General features: G+C 39.5%; 1 protein-coding gene, 1 long non-coding RNA gene and 1 other non-coding gene across 4 annotated transcripts in view; 1 reads left to right on the forward strand and 2 right to left on the reverse strand.

Annotated features, from left to right (window-relative positions):
• LOC145453275 (uncharacterized) overlaps window positions 1–22,722 on the reverse strand; it is a 159,600-nt gene that overhangs the window by 100,937 nt on the left and 35,941 nt on the right. The window lies entirely within an intron of this gene.
• The window catches only part of LOC145453229 (uncharacterized), a 53,709-nt gene continuing 31,793 nt past the window's right edge, over window positions 807–22,722 (reverse strand). For both annotated transcript variants that reach the window (XM_080331213.1, XM_080331212.1), the window contains 4 exons: window positions 11,328–11,522; window positions 8,553–8,801; window positions 3,615–3,791; window positions 807–2,279 (listed from right to left, as the gene is read on the reverse strand). In XM_080331213.1, coding sequence (XP_080187339.1) covers window positions 2,210–2,279; window positions 3,615–3,791; window positions 8,553–8,801; window positions 11,328–11,522 — 691 coding nt within the window. In that variant the 3' untranslated portion in view covers window positions 807–2,209. The remainder of the gene's footprint in view (window positions 2,280–3,614; window positions 3,792–8,552; window positions 8,802–11,327; window positions 11,523–22,722) is intronic.
• On the forward strand, window positions 18,836–18,918 carry Trnal-uaa (transfer RNA leucine (anticodon UAA)). Its single transcript has one exon. It is a non-coding gene; the product is annotated as a tRNA-Leu (tRNA).

Genomic DNA, 22,722 nt, shown 5'->3' on the forward strand with positions numbered 1-22,722 from the left:
GATGGGTGACTTCGGGTTATATCAGAGGGTTCGGGGTCAAATTAGCGGATTGGTTGGTGACGCTATTGGAGAAGAGGGAAAGACAAATATCACATCGCCTTGGACTAGCACGAGCCCCGCCCCCGATATTTCAAGGACGGTAGTAAAACAAGGAGACGAAGTCCGGTCGGTCTTTTCGGGTTGGGACTTCGCTATTATGGGACGATCTTGAATCGCACGTTGTAATCGGTTTAAATGACCAATTTAATCGATAAACACAATAAATGCCACAAACAACAACATTTAGTTATTCGTCACCCTCAAAAGTGGTACAGTGCCTCATTTGTCGATTTTGACTTGCTGTGCGCTACCGGATAAATACCTTTAGGTCGAAAAATTCTGTGGATAATAATCCGAGCTAGCGCTACGGAAATGTTTATTGGGGAATTTTCGATCTAAAGGTACGCGCAATTCATTTTATATGAATTTAAATAAACCACTGCATTCATGAAACCATGTTTCAAACATTGTCGATGTATATTTCGTGCTGAGCGCGACGAAAAATTTACCGTTATGACGGATTTTGTCGAATGTTAGTTTCTAATCAGAACTCAGGGCTATATAGAACTGTTGCTCTACTATATAATCGTTGAATGCGACGCCATTTTTCTTCAGCGCCCCCCACACCTCCCCCTGAGCTCGCCTCCCCTCATATCGCCCTCTGAGTGTTTCCACCCCCTTCAAAATCGAAATCGCCCCTCGGAGGCGCTGGCGACGAGGTAAAGAAACACTGAGATAAACGATGCCAGAAATACCAAGAAGAGAACTTGATGAAAAATATCTTTTATGACATACCTTTAGGCCTGGCAAAGAAAGTAGATTGTACACTTTACAAGTACGTTCATTTCAATTCTAATTCACTTTGTAGTGTTGGCAAGTGAAGGTCCAAATGACAGGATTGACTCTGTGTAAACTATACAATGCAAGCAGTGGATTCGAAATTTTCTTTTCACGTTTCCCTCCTTACAATCCGCCACCTTGTCTCTCAAAATCTTCTCCAGGTGGGCGATATCGCTCCTTTGCGAACAATTGCGTACATCATGGGTGATATCGAACGCCTCGTATTCATAATACATTAATTTGTATCACTCTTCTCATGCTTTTGAAAGATATAAAACCACTATCTTGGCCTATTTTTCAAGTGTCCGTACTGATAGACGAGATTTGAATTAAAGGGGCACTGCACTCTAAAATGGATGAGGTCTCAAATTGAAGCGTGAAACGAAAAAAAAATGGGCGCAGCCGTTTTCTTCAGAACGCCACCGCAATGGAGCTGCAATGTATTGAAATTTCCACAAACACTTCACGCTCCAGCAGTCACGCAGAGATCGAACTTTGTATAGTTGTCAGCCGATGTCATGAGGAAATATATCGTACACGTTAAGGTGGTTTAGATACCGCGTTCAACGGAAGATGTTTATTGTTCAGTCAGCAGATTATGTCAAAATCGGGCCTAGTGTATTCTATTTCTGTCGTGCACGACATATTTCCTGCATAACATCGGCTGACAACTATATAAAGTTCGATCTCTGCGTGACTGCTAGAGCGTGATGTGTACGACGTTTTTGACAAAATTGAAAGTGTCCTCGGAGGACGTCAAAATGTCCTCTTTTTTGGGAATTTGTATTCTTTTTTCAGAAAAAGTAGTAAAATTTCATCAAAAAGTTTACTTAACTGCAGAATTGTAGAAAAGCGGGGAATTCGGGAGTCCAATCAAAGTGATGACCTTTTTTTCGTCAACACAGTAGAATTGGTAGAAAAAATTTCAAATTCACCAGTTTTCTTAGACGGAACCACAGCTTTCAGAATTTTTGAGAAGTGTCCTCTTTTTCGGATATCAAAATATGGTAACCCTATATAACTTATCTTACCTATTCACGTAAAGAATGTAACCAAACCAATATATGTATATATTTATATGGGTTAAGCGGTAGTAGCCGGATTAAAAATGAAATAACGGTATAGGAAAGCACAATAATATATATTTATATAATGCAAAGAGAATAACAGTAGATTCTGCGCGATTGATCATATAATTGCGATATTTAAACATAAGAAAGAAGCAAACAAGCAGTGTACCCCAATAACTGTCTTGGTTGACAGATTCCCTATTTTCAAGTGTTTCTCACTCCTTGAAATAATAGTTATCGCCACTTTCACTCTGTATTCGTCAGTAATATTCGCATTGCTTAGCGTGAACTTCACCCTCTGGGCTAACCAACCAAACCGTTCTGGGGTAACTGAAACAAAAATACTTGGTCTAGTTCAGGGACTCCAAAGATTTTAATGGTAGCGACCAAAATTCCGATCTGAAAATGTTCCGCAAGCCATCTCTAAATTTGGGATACTGATTACAAAAAAAGGTCAGCACCGTCGACCAGACCTGCTCACGGACAGTGAGAGAATATGGCGACTATGTGCGCAGTAATAGCCATTGCATTACCACTCTGTTGAAACAATGTTACATGGAATTTCGTTTTCATCCGTTATGTCATATCTCATGGTAGGTCGCGAACTGAAATGGGTTGGAAAGCACTGGCCCAGAACGAAAGTGGGCCGTGATACAGCTTGGTTGATCAGTAATCGTAATAAAATATATCGACCCGGTGTAAATGACCCAGTTAGTCGGAACATCATGAATACGGAAACAAGAACAACAACAACTCGTATAGTTTTCCTGGAAAGGTGATTTTCGTCCTATTGATTTCTATGGTGTAATTGCCAACATATATCTCTATTCAGGCATATTGAGAACACTAAGTTATTTATCCCCTGCAATGTTTTCTCGCCTAAATCTTCGTACTAGTAGCTAGACACCATTATTGCGTTAGGTGGCGCTATGAAATCACGATTCGACTGATGACAGCTAGTTTACCGGGTTCGGATTCCTAATAAGTCCGTTTTTCTATTTTAAAGAAATGATTCAAATCTTTCAGAAATGAGCCGCCGATATCATCCCGATTACATTCTCGTAATAGTTATCAATATTTTATTGCCGTCTCCGAGACACCCAGAGGAAAGACAAACGACCTAGCTTAAGAGAGTCACAAGTCCACCAACTCGCAAACTTTACCTATATCCACGATTCAAGGATACACTATCCGCCAAAGGCAATAAGCCAATAACTGACACGATAAGATAGTGTAATAGTGGAGTGTCCGGCTGCATGATCGGTAGGTCGGGCCAGAGATATGTTCGGTAGTGCAATTGTTATCCGCGGATTCCCCGCTTGGCGCTCAGCATTTCGAGAATAGCATGGAGGGGGGGGGGTGCGAGACCGATAAATTCTTACGAGGCTAGGATGTGCGTCTTTCTTGTCCAGCGGCATATGTACAATTGTACATCATGCACTCATGATATGCATATGCAATGCACAGATCTATTGTATTATTTCATCATGAATCGGTGTATACGCCGAACAAACATCAAGGACAAAATACATATATTGCAAAACGCCCTCGCATACCTTCATTTGAAACCAACGGCTTTTCAACAGTGAATGTGTCTATGTTCACTTTGTTCAGCTATAATACGATACTGGGGATTCATGACATATGTGAACCACTATCCCTTACCATTCTTTGTGAACCGGGACTTTCCTCTCAGCCGCAGGCACGGCGACAGTGCTCTGTTTCTTCAAGTCGCCCTCTTCCTTGGTTTTAGTCTTCTTCAAATAGGGAACCCAATCTGAATCGCACGGAGTCTTATGAACGACGCCACGCTCATTCACGACCCACATTTCCCGGTCACGGCTGTACAGGAGACAAATATATATTTGGATTATATACCTGACGCTACCTAGAATATCTTTTAAACGGAACGAATATGCTAGCGTAGTGTCCTGCAGTGATCGAACGACTCTAGTTACATTTTTAATTACTTGACTTGCCTTGAGTTACTGTACCCTGAAATGAATTGACTGGGATCGAATTTGACGAATGAGCAATGTTAAATGACTTCTAACTATATCAAAATCAAGTAGCCGAGTGATTCGGTTCTGACTCGAATATTACGTTTCTATAGTCAAATCGAGTTTTCGAGTATCACAAATCATGACGTCATAGCGGTATGGAGTATTTGAAATGTCCATGTCCATTGTCCAAGCATGTACCTATTAGCAACCACAAAGACAAATACCTTGGTTTCACACCAAATTAAAGCTAGTGTGATATTTTTAACCACCCATATTTCATTGCACTTTGTGGCACGACGTCACAGCTGTGTTGGGATCAAGTCACTACCTTCGACTCGCAAGTCATTTCGAGTCATTGCACATTTTGACTCGAGTCTAGTCAAGTCAATCGATTTCCGAAGGTGACTCGAGTCTAGTCTAGTCACTCGATGTTTGAAGGTGACCCGAGTCAATTCGAGTCAAGTCAAGTCAAGTCACAATTCAAGCCAAGTTGCCTTTTCTAAGTACGAGGTATGATTACGTCATTCCATTTTGCTAGCTGATTGAAATCCAGATTGAGTGGTCATTGATTTTGAACCGAGAAACGAATATAGAGTTCCTAAATATAAACGCAAGAAGGCGTTTGTATCTCCTACATATACGAAGAACTCTTGCATAGCCTCAGTTTATACTTACCAGCCAAAATAGAGAATATGGAATAAAGAAACGAATTGATAAGATGCAATATACATTCCCCACATACACATTCATGCGATACAATTCAAGCCTGCGCCGATGTTTGACGAGTATATAAACTATATTCGAATTGAATTTAAATAAAAGAAGAGGTTTGGTTAAGATATGAACAGAGAACAGAGATAGATATTTGCTATTAAATTACTTTACTACTATTCTACGACAACGTGGCTTATAAGCTCTGATCACTTCGTTAGTTTATTTGGGGTATTCATGGTGTTTGTCGACTGCAATGGTCATTTACCCCAGGCCAATTTTCTGCAGTTTTGATTCCGTATTTGCCGATTTTCGTGAGAGAACAATGTAGGCTCAGTAAAACGTGCGATCATTGAATGATTGGTTTCTCTCACGGGCCACACCAGCGTTCCGCGAACAATTCAAACAGATGCCGATTACTTGATGACTTGAAATTGACTCGTGAATTTCGCTCGGAGTCCCGAGTCAATCCACATTTCTGATACGCCTAGTCAAGTCAAGTTATTTTTGCAAAGTGACTCGAGTCAAGTCAAGTCACGCGAAAAAGGTGACGCGAGTCTGACTCCAGTCAAGTCATAACTCGAGTCATGCCAACACTGCGTCACAGATACGTCATTTATATTACCGTGCGTTACTTTGTGCGAGATGTTTAGTTCGCGGCGATACGCCCGATTTCTACAGTGAATAATGGGATCAAACTATAATTACCGTTAATATATAAAATCTCAGTAGCAAGGAGACTATAATTTTAGTAGTCGAAAACATGATATGTCACCACTCGTGTCAATGAATTCAAATGATTACTCGAATCATTTTGTCCATCTCCAGTCCCGACTAGGAGACAAATCGCCAAGAGAATGTTAAAGCGATCAGACATATTCTATACTTCGCATGACCTTCTGATCCTCTCCGTCGCACTAGTAATGGCCACTTCATGAATACCAATTGTATTTTCCTATTCACCGAAGTTTCATTTCCATCTACGCGTACTATGTGGTTGATTACATCAACAACGACAACGCAGATAACCCAGCTCCTGCATGCCCCTAACTGCTGTCATATCGGCTTTGAGTATTTCAATTTCATCAGTACCAGCATACATAAATTTGTTCAATAAGTATCTTTTCTGTGGAGCCAGCCGAGGCTCAGCGAAGTTGAACGTCTATTTGCCACAAACGCTTGCATCCATCTTGCGTTATACGCGGAGTTTAAAAGAAATATGATGTCGCAGCGCCAATAATGAGGCGATAGTCTTCGAATAACGATATACTTTACGACCTACGTGCTGTTTAGGTTGATTGATTAGTCGTTGAATTTCAACGCACATCCATAAGGCTTGCGTGTATTTAGAGACAGGGGTACATTTAACTTTTTTGAAGGGAGTGTATCATATCTGATATGGCATGTCTCTGTGATCGATTTCTCCCTGTTGACACGCCGTAGGCATCGGGTACTCTTTTTTTTGGAAAGCGGATATATTTCCGATTCATTTGGCACCTTACTGAAAAATTTTAGTTCCTGAACGAAAAAAAAATTACGAAAACCCGAAAAAATTGGTTATCACCTGGAATTTCAGGATATTTTCCGAGTGGGATATTTTGTCGAAAATTCTGCCAGAACATCAGAAGTCAACTTACAATTAAATAGTATATTCATATTGAAATGAACCCAAATATTTTCGGCTGACACTCGTCAGGGGTAATCGTCAGCAACTAGTAGAGAATTGGAAAGAACATTGTATATCAACAATCGTATCACAAAATATGACGTCACCAGCATGAAAGAGAGAGCGTTCAATGTACTATTTTTAGGTGGTACACGAACTCCTTTTGTTGACAGAGTTTTGGTTGGTGTATTTTGATAAAAGTTGATTCCAAGGCACACAAATGGAATTGTGCCTTGGTGCCTTGGAATCAACTTTTATCAAAATACACCAACCAAAACTCTGTCAACAAAAGGAGTTCGTGTACCACCTAAAAATAGTACATTGAACGCTCTCTCTTTCATGCTGGTGACGTCATATTTTGTGATACGATTGTTGATATACAATGTTCTTTCCAATTCTCTACTAGTTGCTGACGATTACCCCTGACGAGTGTCAGCCGAAAATATTCGGGTTCATTTCAATATGAATATACTATTTAATTGTATATTGAAGTTCTGTACTTCCAAGAAGCTCTTCAGAAGTCAACTTGTACGGTATTCCGTGCAACTTTTCGTCGTTTCGAACATCTAACCTTGTTTTGGGGAGGTTTCTGAGGGGGTTTGTTAATTGTGGTCACGCTTCGATGATTTTCAAGAACACAGTCAAGTTCAAGTACAAGTTTATGCCGAAATATGAGTCATAAACTGGTTTACTATGCCTGAAAATGGTTGGATATTACAAGAGAAAGTATGATTCGTTGTTTCATGTAATAAACTGGGCGGTATGGGTCCGATTCGGTATTAATCTGGAACTTGACCATTATGACCACTCACTGACCACGCCCATATGTGAATTTTTCATGTATTTTTGATTTTTCGATATCGGGAGAGCCGCGAGGTTTACGGCCATGGTTGACGGCTTGTTCGAAACCTGGCAACGATGGCTACGCACTGAAGCATCATTTTTGACTCTCTGACGCCATCCTGGGGGTCAGCCTTGGAAGATGAAAAAGAGAGAGAGATTTTTTAGAGAAAATTTTTGTTTATTCAGTCTTATAAATAAAACTTAGACATGTCATTGGGTGTTGATCGATGGCGGAAGCGGTATAGGGCTATACTCCGCCCATTTTTAAACTACAACAGACCATATTCGAGTCACGGTGAGGTCACGGTATGAATTTGAAAAGTGATGGTCAATTCTGCAAAATATGCCCCCCCTTCAAAAGGGTTAACTGAACCGAACATTCAGTTGGGTGGTTGTAGCGTAATACGTATGGCAAGTTTTTGTTGCAGTCAAATCCGTGGAAAGTTGCATTTATTTTTCAAAAAAGTTGCACTAAAAAGTTGCATTTATGGACAAGTTCCTTGAAATTACAAGGGTATGGGATACTAGAATTGATCCGTATCGAAGGCACTGTCGCAAAACTCAGCATTGGCGATTTCAACAAAATCAATTGCCTGAAAAAAATGACCCAGTAAAAATATAGTTTTCGGCGGTCTAGCCTGAATGTACGTCAAATCATCAAGGACCTCAAATTTAAACAACAGTGGGATAATCAAGCGATCTATTTACATATAGTGCCAAATATTTCCAGTAAAAAATTTATTTGCATGAAAAATCAAAAAAGTTGCAAAATGTTGCAGGAAAAATCGAAAGAAATTGTAAAAAGTTGCATAAAAAATCGAAAAAGTTGCAAAAAGTTGAATGAAAAAAATAAAGAAAATTGGCAAAGAGTTGCAATATAAGATTCCTCCAAACAGCTTAAAACACCGTATTACATAACTTCTGAGTGTTTAGGTAGCTGCTGAAAGATGTAAAAAAGTTGCAAAAGTTGCAAAAACTTATCATAGTAATTAGCTATCAAATTTCGTCTTCTAGTGGCCATTTCGACAAAATTTATTCAAAACCAACGTCTCATTCACGATTCAATATTTGCGGTGACGCTAAATGACTTGTGGCGCGAAGGCAGTGACTGGAACTCTACACTGTGTTGTAGTTTGCATCATCTCATACATGTTGATATTTCCAGACATTTATTTCACCACATCAGATTGCGTAGTTTGTTGCAGAACATGTTATTCATCTCAAAGTCATTTATGGTAACGTACGTAACATCGTTCTACTTCCTAACCGGGAACCACAAATAAGAACATCGGCGATAAGCTCCACGTTTCTCTAATTGCAATATTAATATTAGCCGCATCAGATTTATACACGCGTGAGTTTGATACATGAATATCTCACCATATGCGTAGTCGCCCATCTCTTCGGTTTGATTCCACGTGCTTTTTCTCGCCAATGAAAATGTGGTACACCCCATACCATAACAGAACGCCGAAAACTAAGACGACGAGAATACGAAATATTGGTGACCGGAGTATCTCTCTTGTTATGGCCTGTCGGGACGGCGGTCTAACAACAGCATCCCTCTGCCCCGTCTGTTGAACCGTCGGTTCCGCGTTGGTACCAACTCCCCGCTCTCCATTATGATCGCTGAGAAAGCGCATAATATTTTATAAACAACTCAATCTGATGAGGCAGTGGATCTCAATCTTTTTGTCTTCGCGGACCCCTGGGGACTGTTACGGATCCCGGCGGACCTCCCCCCGACGTTTTAGTTCAAATTTACCTCTATTATCGTGCAATCGTCATCTGTCGTGGGCAAATAAAAACCGTAGGTTAGTGATAAACAGCAACAAAATGACATGTCTGGAAAATAACGTTATACTATTTATGTAGAAATTGAGTTGACTTTTATTATTTAAAAGCGAATTCTGCAACTGCATTTCTTGAAATACCTGGTCGTGTCGTAAAAATCCGCGCCGTCGATTTGATATGAACGAGTGCCCGAAATCCATTTCCACAAATATAGGTGGTGGGGAATGTAAAAATAACGCACGGCTCCGACGACACATTTGGGTATGATCGCAACAAATACGGCCCCAATATTCACAGACAATTTTTGGAATGAACATATAACGTCACGCCTGGTTATGTCAATACAGCAGTTCATCTTGAAGTTATTATGAAAAATGGTTATCTATATCACAGGATATTTGCAGACATTTCGAACTTACCGTGATTGACCTTACTAATCCATCTTTTTATTTATTCTGCTATACCTATCAAAGAATCTCTAAACAGCAAAATGTTTGTATCATAGGCCAATGGCAATTTACCAATTAAAATGAGTCTACACAGTAGTATATTTCATCTCAGACGGCCATTCTGTTAATGTGAGTTTTGGTGTTTTACTAGTAATGAAGAGAAACTGCCTCGTGATTTTCCTAATTAAAAAAATACATATTAGATTATCAACTAATTTGTAAATTTAGAGGCTTCGTGGAATTCCGGTTGAGAACCACTGTGATACGGTATGAATCACCCTTATGTATATCAAGAACACCGAACATCTGAAGTTGAAAGTACCTATTTTATCAATGTGAAAGAGCCCAAGCTGAGCATTATGTACAATCTGCTAAATGCTTGCGTTCCGCAGGCCAACACATGTACAGCACAATGTCAATCATTTTTGTGAAAATTTCATTTCCATAGATTTAGTCAGTGGTTCTTAACCTTTTTCCCCAAGCGCACCTTTTCAAAAATGGCCTAGATCTGGCGCCATGCCATTTGGGTCGAGCCCGATGTACACATCCCAAATTCATCTCTGCTATTGGTAATACTGGGAAGTTAATTGTATTAGGTGTTAATTTATTTCTTTGTGTGACTTGCAGAAATGAGCATGGATTAGGAGTAGGATTTGAAAAAAAGGATTTGTGAAATTTTGTCGGATTAGGATTGGATTAGGATTGGATTAGGATTAGAGATTTTATTCTGAACGGATTAGGATTTGGATTGGATATACCGATTTTCTGGGAGATTGATACGTCGTGTGGCGAATGGCGATAAACTTTATTCAGATCAGTTAATAATGAACTTATGGTAGGCTATACTACACTATGGTAAACTCGGTGCCAATGAACATGACAGATGCAGCCCTATGCAAGTTTTCTTAAATCAAGAGGACTGCTGGCTGCGAAAGAAAAATTTCCAATTCCTTCCTTACATAAATAAGCATTTTTTCTTAATTTCAAGTTAGAATCGGATTAGAATTGGACAGGGATTTGAATATACAAAGATTCTGGATTACGATTTGGATTAGGATTTGAAGCTTCGGATTTGGATTAGATTAGGAAATAGAAATACCAAATCCACTCATCTCTTGTGACTTGCAAATCAACTTAGAATGTGGTAGAAATCTATGCACAGTTGCACACATTGAATTTAGTACTCATGAAGTGTTCCCAACCAACGAACCCATATTATATAACGTTCACGGGATGTTGTGGGTCACGACACGAAACAGTACCATCCTCTATGACGCGACGAAGAAGTATTCTGACGACATAATTTCGTAGCTCTCAAATACAAGTATATTTACTTGATCATTTGCCCAAAAAGCATCAAAGCATCTTTTATGTACAAAGGGCTCTCCCTCTCAAAAATGATACAGTGTCTCTTCCTTCGATTTCGACAAGCTGTGCGATTCAGGATACAATACCTGGTTCGAAACATTTTGTGGAAAATAACCCGAGCTATAGCGTGACGGAGGTGTTTTAACGGGGAGTTGGCGATCTAGCAAGTACTTGCAATTCATTTTACATGAATTATAATAAACCACTGCTTTCATTGAAAGTAGTTGCAAACATCGTCGGTTAACATTTCGCGCGAATGATAATTTACATTGAGAGCTCAGGGATATGTAGAACTATTTTTGTACCATATCATCATATGTCCTTACTAGATCATCGACTGCGACTCCATTTTACTTCAGCGCCCCACATACCAACCCTGAGCTCATATCGCTCCCTCGACGTTTCCGACCCGTTCAAATTCCAAATCGCCCCCTGGGAGGAGGGTTGGAGCCAAGGCTAAGAACCACTGAATTCGACACATATGTAGTAAGATCCTAAGCTACTGAAACCATGAGAAAGATTGGAAGTGCCACAAGCATATTACCTTTGTCTACGTTGTTCAGCTTGTGCAGCAATTAACATTGATATAATGTGATGCAGGTTGAGCACGGTAACAGGCCCTTGGCAGATGCACGTCGGTGTTCGTTCCTCCTTCAATTCGTTACAAAACAGACACAGAGTAAGCGAAGTCAGATCGGATGCATTGAATTCGTTCAAACAATGCGGGCAGCTCACATCTCTGGAAAGCATGTACGGCATAACAATTCGAATGGTACTAACGATATTTAAATACTAATACTATATTCATCCAGGCTATTCGGAGGAATCCCGTATCTCCTGGAAAGTTCTTGCGCTACACATTTCTCCTAATGTTTGTTGCTGACCATTATCGAAAATGTCATGACTAAGGGGATTATTTTCTGACCTAAATCGGACGATTTTGCACTAAAAAATCGAAATGTTGACATTTTTGACATTAAAAAACTACGTTTAGACAAAATTTTGCCCTCAAGTATTAAATTAGGCATTGTTTCGCATAACGTTAGAAATGTAGAGCGATTCTGGTTAACAGTGTCAGTCCTTACGAAGTAGCTTAGCAAGTGAAAACATTCAACAGCAATTGTTTGCTGACAGCATTGAATTTCAATGCATACAGCCGGAGTGCTGGTACCGACAATGTTTTCTATATCGACCTTTCTAGGCCGTAAACCAAATCTGAGTTTTTTTACCAACTCGCGCTCTGCCATACTCTGGGAACCACTGAGCTATAAGAACCAATGTCCATAACGCAGTCAAGCTTCAAATTCAGGTTTGAGATATCGGCGATAGCTTATCAAAACTGCTGACCTACTGAAAATTCCACACGTTTTTGGTATGATGATGCGTGTTTTTGTCATATTGCCGACTCGTGGTCTCCAAACACGGAAACCTAGCAAATGTATATTGCTACGATGAGCGTACAAGAGCAACAGATCAAATATTGTTATTGAAATCATCTATAATGATGAAACCTGGGTTGTTGTAGAACAGCATAACTGAGTTTTCGGTGAACTTGGATCTGGCTGTTCTCTATCTTCTTTCTATCAGGACCTCTTTTCGACCCATAAATTTATATGTGGATGCAACTATTTTTGTCGGTAGCAGTTATCATCTTTATATACCACTTTTTGTTCAAAGCTTGTGATTAGTAGCTTCGTACCTAATTCAGTTTCCTACGTTTATCTATCTTTATTTATCTGTCCTGCAGACTTAATCGGTCAGTGCGTTTTATGGCAGCATACCGCTCTTTCGATAAACGTAAAATTTGCAAATAATAAACATTGTATTGTTGGTATATTATGTAGATGAGAATTGTTCACTCCGGTACACGACGCAAATATGTGCCCCTTCAAGCTTGTTTCGAAACAGCAAAAGAAACAGGATTTCTGCTTTTTCAAAGAAAAAAGGGCTAATCATTATAACTTGAAATAATTTATCATCATTATTCTCCGCCTGTATTTATCATGCTAATTCTTCTCCAGTTTCCATATACCAGTGGTCGGGAACCTATGGCTCGCGAGCCATATTTGGCTCTTTTGGGTATAAGATATGGCTCTTTGCCAAATATTTATTTTTGTATTGAATTGATCAATATTGCAGTGACTTGTTGGTAAATTTTCATCGTGACCAGAATAATCATTCTCGTGCCAGTATAAACATGTCTTTGAGAGGTAAAGACAATGTCGTCTTCGGGTTTAGGGTCTCGGACCCCCTTATTTCAAAATCATTAAATTTAAGTTACTATCACTCAGTGGCGGCTCGTCCTATAGGGCAACGCTCATAACAAGCTTTCACTATCTATTCTCTCAAAGCCGCGCACAATAAAGAAACGGTGATTTACTCTCTCCTATTCGTAAAATGGCCGAGCAACCGGGGCAAATATGCCTACTCGCCCTTAAGGTGTGATGTAACAATCGTATCTATATCTGAACTCGGTTACCGTAATATGCGTTGAGTCGACCTAAAATTCTGTTCAATAACAATTTAACCATTTATAGACGCACAGCAATCAATATATACCGAGATCACAGCGAAACCCGCGTTCTTTTTGTGCTTTCGCTTGCAAACGCCCATACATAACGAAGTCTCTGCGAAAATCGAATTCTCTTCTGTGTTTTCGCTTTGTGAATGCCTAGCCGGGGCTTGCCCCGGTAGCGCTCATAACAAGCTTTCACTATCTATTCTCTCAAAGCCGCGCACAATAAAGAAACGGTGATTTACTCTCTCCTATTCGTAAAATGGCCGAGCAACCGGGGCAAATATGCCTACTCGCCCTTAAGGTGTGATGTAACAATCGTATCTATATCTGAACTCGGTTACCGTAATATGCGTTGAGTCGACCTTTGCTGGTATAGGTCGATTTTGACGGTGTTTCGACCCATGATAATTCTTGAAACTTGGTATGATATGTCGTGAAGGTAGTATTTAACACTGCTCCAAGTTTCAGGCTTGCTACTTAAAGATAATGGTAGTAATTCCGTTTCCGAAGTTCAGTGTGTGCTGATCTATCATGTACGTACATAGTACAGCAAACAGATTTTACTCAAAAGCCGGTATTGGTCTCCATTGATTTTGACGATGTTCTATACCGAGATCGGTCATGACATTTGGCACGGTAAGTGTTAGTATCGACCACTGTAACAAGTTTTAAGTTTGTCACTGAACTATGTGGGTGGTAATTTCGTTTCCAAAGTCGAGTAAGAGCTGACTCTTCATTTATCGCCAACAAATTTACGCAAAAGCCGTTATTGGTCTCTATTGATTTTAACGATGTTCCATACCTAGATCTGTCATGAGCTTTCACACGGTATGTCTTGATTTTAGTATCGAACGCGGTGCCAAGTCTTAAAGTTGACACTCAATGATTGAGGCAATTATTTCGTTTTCGAGGTCGAGTATGGTAGAGAGGCGCGCTGATCTGATACTTAGCCTACCTACGTCATTGCGGATCTCACGCAAAAGCCAGTGTCGGTCTGTGCTAATCTATAGTCTGCGTTCCATAACGAGATCGGTGATGATATTTCCATGATGATCGCATGAAACAGCTAACCAAGATTCTCGGTTTGCATTCAAATATTCACATAATTTTATGTTCGCCAATGTCCATTTCACTGTGAAATTGTGGCGTTCAAACCATTTGCTTACAATCCCCTGTCAATTGCGATAGCTATTTCATTTTCGATGTCGGCTAACAGCTGATCATTCGATCAGCCTATTCCTCGATCTATTTTACTGAAAGTTCGGTGTTCGTCTGTTTGCATTGATTTTGACAGTGTACCATACCGGAATGGGTTATGAGATTGCGTATGCTACTTCTCGATGATTTCTTGTAACAGTATACTAAGTTACGGCTTTTATTCATGTATTTATATATTAATATATTTTCCAACGGCGATTTCGCAGCAGACTTATAGACAGTAAGCCGTATGTGTTGTGTCACAGTCTCCAGTTTCAAGGCCAAAATGTCCTACGTTGTTCCGAGACCGAAGTTCCGAGGCTGCTGTCCTTAGTTCTTCAAAGACCATTCAAATTGATGTTCTGGATTCAATATGACAGGCCCAATCTATGAGATAACAATTGCGTATGTGTCCGAACTCGTTGACCTTTCCAATTAGGCTTACGCAATCTCTCGAGTTCTGGTCATTGGAATTAGTCAGGTCAAGTCAAGTGCGAACATGAATCGTATTGAATCTTTATTCCGTACGTAGTTTACGCAGCTGCCTTTAGAGCGAAAATGAGAGGTCTAGAAGTTGTCCAGTCTATTGATCCAATCGTACGCCGGGTGCCTCCGCTTTGGTTGCCTATTATCACCTGGTCGTAACCAGAGATGGCCACAGTCCGGTTCAGGAGCCGGAGCAGGATTTCAATGTTTTTTTACCTGGCCGGACTGGATCCGGATTTCAAATTTGGGGTGACGGTCGGATTTTAGGGTCTATCGATTTGCGTAATCTATAACTCTACCATGAAATCAAAACGCATGCTACTAAGGATGACCTGATACTTGATTCGTGGCATAGGGACGATTCTTAGTTCACGTACATTTTGTAAAATAATCCTTTGATTAAAAATAAATGAATAAAACATTTGTTACCACACTTCAAGTCACGGCTCACCGGCAAACCTCTCGCGGCACCTACGTTAAAATCACTGTTGTCGGGAAATTCATGTGACCATCATAAAGTTACTTTTTTGCGTTGGAAAACGCCATTGTGACGTCATGTTGATGAAAGTCGCTCGCAGCCCTTGCCCCACCACCCGATATCGTCACGAGCCGCCACTGCTATCACTCACGAATTCTATGTACCCGACTCGAAATTTTGAATTGTGGAATACGTTGATCAATCAAAAAGCATATAGCACACATGGTGCCGCCTATTTTAAAACGCAGTTTTCAAATACGCATTGGCTTCCTGATCCTCGGTGCGAAATGAACTGTTGTTGATGTGACTATAGAAGATCATCTATAACAGTGGTTGGTTCTCAACCGTTTTGTCTTCGCGGACCCCTTTGCGACCGTCAAGGTCCCCGGCGGACCCCCAAGTTTTAGTTCAAATCGAGCCGAATTATCGTGCAACCGTGATATGAGTTTTAGGAATATTCACTGTAGGCTAGAGACAAACAGCAACAAAATGACGGGTGTCGTTGATTTGTACATGTCGCCAATTTGATTTAGAAGAAATTGCTTGACGAAATCTTTCGTCTTTTCGCGCTCACAACAGGCAAATGCCATAAACATTTGTTAGATAATCTTGCTTGCTCGAAAATAATCGACGTGACAGGTTTCTTGTCTTCGGGAGACGCAGTCCACACTTCATTTGGGGGCCTTGGAGTCAAATGATAAGTTCACAGACAGAGCACTATCTGACACCAATGGAATGCGAAATGGTGTACTTTTTTGCCAGCGTACCCACGCCCGGTCGTGTATTTTCCTCGCGAATCCTACACTGGAATGTATAAAGACTTCGACGTTCATTCAATTCAACGTAGGTCTAATAATATAAATAATATGATTAGTTATAAATAATTTGCGTTTGTGGCCATGCAATCTTCAGGTCTTCCCGTCAAGAATCGCGTAGTATGTAGCGAGATAGTCGAAGTGCTTGAGTAGCCGAGTGCAGGTCAAGTCAATACCAATAAGATTGATTCAAGTCGAGTCACCAAAAATCCTGTCATTACATTACCCTAGTTTCGGCCCCCGAGCGGCATCGTCGGCAATGTCGGCATTGTCGGTAATGGCGGCATTGTCGGCAATGTCAGTAGTAGACTTAGCTGGCTTTGTGCCCCGCCAATCCCAGAAGACCACGTCGCCTTAATTGCCACGCCTACATTGCCACATCATCCGCCTATTGCCACATCATCAGCCACGCCCATTGCCACATCATCTGCTACGTCATCAGTCACGCCCATTGCCACATCATCCGCCTATATAACGCCATTGCTACATCATCATGATTATTCGTACTGAACTGTTTTTGAGAATATAAAATCTTGCGTAATACACTAAACGTTGAACTAGATTTCATTATGTCATCACAGCGGAATCAACCAACTATCTCGATCTAGGTTGTAGGCTCGAACCCTGTAGTTGCTGGATTTCATACTATTCAGCGCTTTTCATGTCTCCTAACACTTTACTCAGTCTCATTGAAATAGCATTGTATAGTGTACGTGTTCATTTTATTTCGAAAAAAGAGCATATCAATGATATCGTTGATCGTTATTGCGTCGATTCGCGTGCTGAAATCCTCCAGATCGGTTGATGTTTCGAGGTACACCGCTTTGCTGCCATCCGACACTGCGATCCGAGTTCTAGCGTTCGATCTGACCGTTTTGTTTGATGTAGCGATCACTGGCTTGTAGTATATACGATACGAGCGGAAGGTCGGGATTAGGAACAACAACGCACAGGCAGTCTCACACACTTTGCTGCATCTGAGCTTCGTACTAATACATGCATAATTTTTGCATGACGAGAATACGGGTAATACGGTCAATAAACGCCGGAGGCGAGTCATTTAAACCTTGTTGCTAGATAATACCACTTTCGGCTACAACAAAGTTGCCCTGCAACAAAAAATAGAAGCCCTAATGATCATGCAGAGTAAAGTTCAATTATACATCGAATTATTCGAATAGACTTGTGTAGGTATGAAGTGAAATAGAACGGAGTTTACGCAAAAGTTGCTATTGATCATAGACCAAGCTTGCTTTCAGAGCTGGAAACTAAATGCATATGAAAATTTACCTAGGTTTTCCCCACACGCATCAAATGTAGGCCTACTCAAGTGTTTATGAGGTGGCGAATAGTTCGAAGGTTGTTAGCATGTAAGGACGTCACATAGAATTGTGGAGTTTTCTGTAAACTATAATCCAGTGATCTATTTTCAATCACTATATTTTTCATTAATCTAAACTTCGCAGTTACGCTTTCTACAGTTTACACATTTTACGACTTATTTTCTTTAGACCCATACAAGTGATCCCCAATGTCAGGGCTATGGAAACAAATCAAGCATGCGTACGTAAATCTTGAGCTTAGATCACCAAGACTCTTGTATGCAACTAACATTACAGACAACCATTCGACAATATTCAACTAGCATTAATGCTTTCGATATAGTGCATCATGTACAGCGACACGCTGATCAATTCAAATTCAACAATGGGATCCCCCGCACAATCATGAAGCCCGATTTGCGTTGAATATTAACGATTCCAACAAATCGGAAGATCTCTTTTCCCTCTACATCTATGATAGAGGTACCATTCCATTGACTACGAATAACTTGAGATTCTGTGGGATTGAAATCGCAATCAAATAATATGAGAGTATCTTTTCCAGCTTTCAGAACTTGGACAATCGTATCAGGACTATATCGCAACACCGCAGTATGTGTGCGTGCAAAACGATACACAGTTATTTTTAGTGCCATCCGTACGACTTATGTTCAACTTGCAGTGCAACTGATGATTTATTTGCGACCGATGCATTAATGACTTTAATACTATGTACTTTAAATTATCCACACCTATGAGTCGAAATGTTGTTAAGTAACTCATGTTTTCAGCATAACATAAAAGCAAAGTGGACGAATTTCCATGCGACCGATGCATTAATGACTTTAATACTATGTACTTTAAATTATCCACACCTATGAGTCGAAATGTTGTTAAGTAACTCATGTTTTCAGCATAACCTAAAAGCAAAGTGGACGAATTTCCATGTTGATCAAATACCCCAAACACTGCTTGCTTTCATAGTTAGTAATTAAGCGCATCACAGAATTTACCCAAAAAAGTCGGTACTCCGAAAATTTTGTAAAGTAGAGCTTTTGGCGTTGGACTTAAGTTCAAATGAACAAGTGTTCACGTAGGTTCGAGGTCTGAATGAGTCTTTTAAAGCATATAGAAACGAAAAAACTAATCTAAAAAATTTACGAAGTTTGGATGCGGCATATTTGGGTTTTTTTAAAAATTATTTATACCCACGATTCGAGATATCGTTACAATGGAACTGGGTTGGCCGAGTGGTTAAGGCGTTGAACTTAAGCTTCAATGAACAGGTGTTCACGTGGGTTCGAACCCCACACCCAGTACGTCTTATGGGGATTAGGATTTTTTGGATTCAAATTTTTCGCTATTTTTTCATGGCCATAAGTCATTCTGGACCGCGAAATTGTGTAGCATATACTAATTTACGATAGCGCATTTGTAATTCGTGCAAATACAGTAATATCATAGTTCTTGTAACAAATTTGTATGCGCACAATATATGTTTATCATAAGTCCCACACATTCATGATTTCGTCCTAGTTTGAGTTTTAGAAAATATTATACCCACATCGCGACATCTTTCAAAAACAAAACGATGGCCAATGCTTGAGAGAGCAAATTTGCTATTTTTCATTGCCAAATATTGTGCTTTCAATTCACACATGGATTATTGGCAATATAATTTTACTTAACATATTTCTTTCAATTCCAGGCCTATTCAGTCCAATTAACGGCCACAAAGCTGAGTCCTCGACATCTCGTACTAGCGCACCATGAAAATGGTGACCTGCAGTCATGGATCGTGGCGAATGGCTTCCGCATAAAGGGATCGTCTCACAATGAAGCGACACCATTTGAGATGGTGCTGGATCTTCTCTATTATGTTTGTGACCTCACATATCCAAAAGTTTTCCAGATACTCTCAATTTTGGATGAAATATTCGAGCGACATCGAACTGTCCTAAACGCAGTCTCCAAACGTCTCCGCTATTTGCACTTTTTCACATTTTATAACACCTTAAGTAGTACTTAACAGTTTTAGTTTTAAATAAAATACGGAATATAAACTAATCGAAAAATTCGGTTTTTGCGTGCATCTGTTTTGCGGGAGCGTATAGCACGTACCTATACATAGTCAACTTTAATAACTGAATTACCATGCTTAACATTGAATCCCAACTCTAAACTTGATACGTAGATGTAGGACATTACGGCAATGCACCATGCTAAATTTCATCACACATCTAATGATGGAAAACCTTTAAAACTAACGCAGTCGAATACTGACTTTTACGCGTATCTGTTTTGCGTGAACTTAGCATATACCTATACATAGTCAATTTTAATAGCAGAATTACCGTGTTAAACATTGAATTCCCACCTTGAAAGTTGGTACGCGGTTATAGGACATTATAAAAATGCACCATACCAAATCCCATCAGACATTTCATGATGGAACAACTTTAAAACTAACGCGGCTCTACATCCACTTTTTGCGTACATCTGTTTTGCGGGAGCGTATAGCACGTACCCATACATAGCCAACTTTAATAACGGAATTACCATGCATTGAATCCCAACTCTAAACTTGATACGTAGTTGTAGGGCATTATGGCTATGCACCATGCTAAATTTCATCACACATCTAATGATGGAACACCTTTGAAACTATCGCAGTCGAATACCGACTTTTACGCATATCTGTTTTTCGTGAACATAGCATATACCCATACATAGTCAATTTTATTAACAGAATTAGCATGCTAAACATTAAATTCTCACCTTGAACGTTGGTACGCAGTTGTAGGACATAATAACAATGCACCATACCAAATTTCGTCAGACATTTCATGATGTAACACCTTCAAAACCAACGCAGTTCTATACAGACTTTTGGCTAAATCTGTTTTTCCGTAGCGTAGCACGTACCTAAACATAGTCAATTTTATTAACGGAATTACCATGTTAATATTCGACTCCCTACCTTGAAACTCGGTACGCAGTTGTAAGACATTATGACAATGCACCATGTTAAATTTTGCAAGTACTTTATCTTTACACGACGTTTTTTGTAAAATGAATACTAATTTTATTGAAAAAATAAAAAATAAAAAAGAGCGAAAAATTACATTATATCCCGGAACGCAACAAGAGAAATCGTATGAATTTGTAAACTACTTGTTCATGACATAATAATAATTCTACTTGTACACTTTTTCACATTTTATAACACTTTAAGTAATACTTAACAGTTTCAGTTTTAAATAAAAGACGGAATATAAACTAATCGAAAAATTCGGTAACCAATTTCGCGTAGGCTATGCATGCATACAAATGAGGAAAGTTACATCAACGCGTGTTAAAGTAGCTGTATCGAGTTATCGAATGATTTTCTCCTTACATCAAAACAACTAGAATGTATAACTAAATTAAAAAAACGTATCTAAATGAGCTCCAGGGCATTGTGATTATGCTGCATACCAAATTTCATCACACATTTCATGATGGAACAACTTTAAAACTAACGCAGTTCTATAGCAACTTTTGCCTAAATCTGTTTTCGGCAGCGTGTACATATACATAGTCAGATTTAATAACAGAATTATCATGCTAATATGTGACTCCTCACCTTGAAACTTGGTACGTAGTTGTAGGACATTGTGATTATGCAGCATACCAAATTTCCTCACGCATTTCATAATGGAACAACTTTAAAACTAACGCGGTTCTACATCGACTTTTTGCGTACATCTGTTTTGCGTGGGGGCGTATAGCACGTACCTATACATAGTTAACTTTAACAACGGAATTACCATGCTTAACATTGAATCCCAACTCGAAACTTGATACGTAGTTGTAGAACATTATGGCAATGCACCATGCTAAATTTCATCACACATCTAATGATGGAACACCTTTAAAACTAACGCAGTCGAATACCGACTTTTACGCATATCTGTTTTGCGTGAACATAGCATATACCTATACATAGTCAATTTTAATAGCAGAATTATCGTGTTAAACATTGAATTCCCACCTTGAAAGTTGGTACGCGGTTATAGGAGATTATAACAATGCACCATACCAAATCCCATCACACATTTCATGATGGAACAACTTTAAAACTAACGCGGCTCTACATCGACTTTTTGCGTACATCTGTTTTGTGGGAGCGTATAGCACGTAGCCTACCCATACATAGCCAACTTTAATAACGGAATTACCATGCTTAACATTGAATCCCAACTCGAAACTTGATACGTAGTTATAGGACATTATGGCAATTCACCATGCTAAATTTCATCACACATCTAATGATGGAACACCTTTGAAACTATCGCAGTCGAATACCAACTTTTACGCATATCTGTTTTTCGTGAACATAGCATATACCCATACATAGTCAATTTTAATAACAGAATTAGCATGCTAAACATTAAATTCTCACCTTGAACGTTGATACGCGGTTGTAGGACATAATAACAATGCACCATACCAAATTTCGTCAGACATTTCATGATGTAACACCTTTAAAACTAACGCAGTTCTATACCAACTTCGCGTGAATCTGTTTGCGGGAGCGTAGCACGTACCTATGCGTGATCAACTTTAGTGATGGAATTACATATGTAATTAAGTTTCAACACTTTTACAATGATTCGTCTTGCTTCCTATAACACCCCACTCGAGAAAATGCGTCGTAGGATATAGATGAAACTAGCACAACTCATCAAGACCGCCGAAAACAGTACATTTCAACATTTAGTAGCAGTAAATTTCTAGTAAAGTACAAGACGTGATGATTTCCGAGTGAGTTAAAAAGTAAGTATTGCAGGTATAGTTTACCTGAAAACTGAATACTCTGAAATAGAAGTAGATGCAGTGTAAATAGTTAATCACTTGATTAAGTTTAGTGCAAGCAGATAAAACCTATACTTGAGTAGTACAAAATGCACGAGTACTTCGCTATCGCCTCCCTCCACGTAATAAGTGTCTACGGTTTAAGACTGCTTTTACCGATACTCGTCGGTTTCAGTTTTAGATAGAATTCGGAAACCAAATAATTTCATAAACATAAGCTAATTTAATGAATTTACTCGAATGTACTATGCCGCGCTGATAAGATT

Source organism: Botryllus schlosseri, chromosome 13 (genome assembly GCF_051294905.1).
Source record: "Botryllus schlosseri isolate E-star chromosome 13, Bs_hap1, whole genome shotgun sequence".
NCBI lineage: Eukaryota > Metazoa > Chordata > Ascidiacea > Stolidobranchia > Styelidae > Botryllus > Botryllus schlosseri.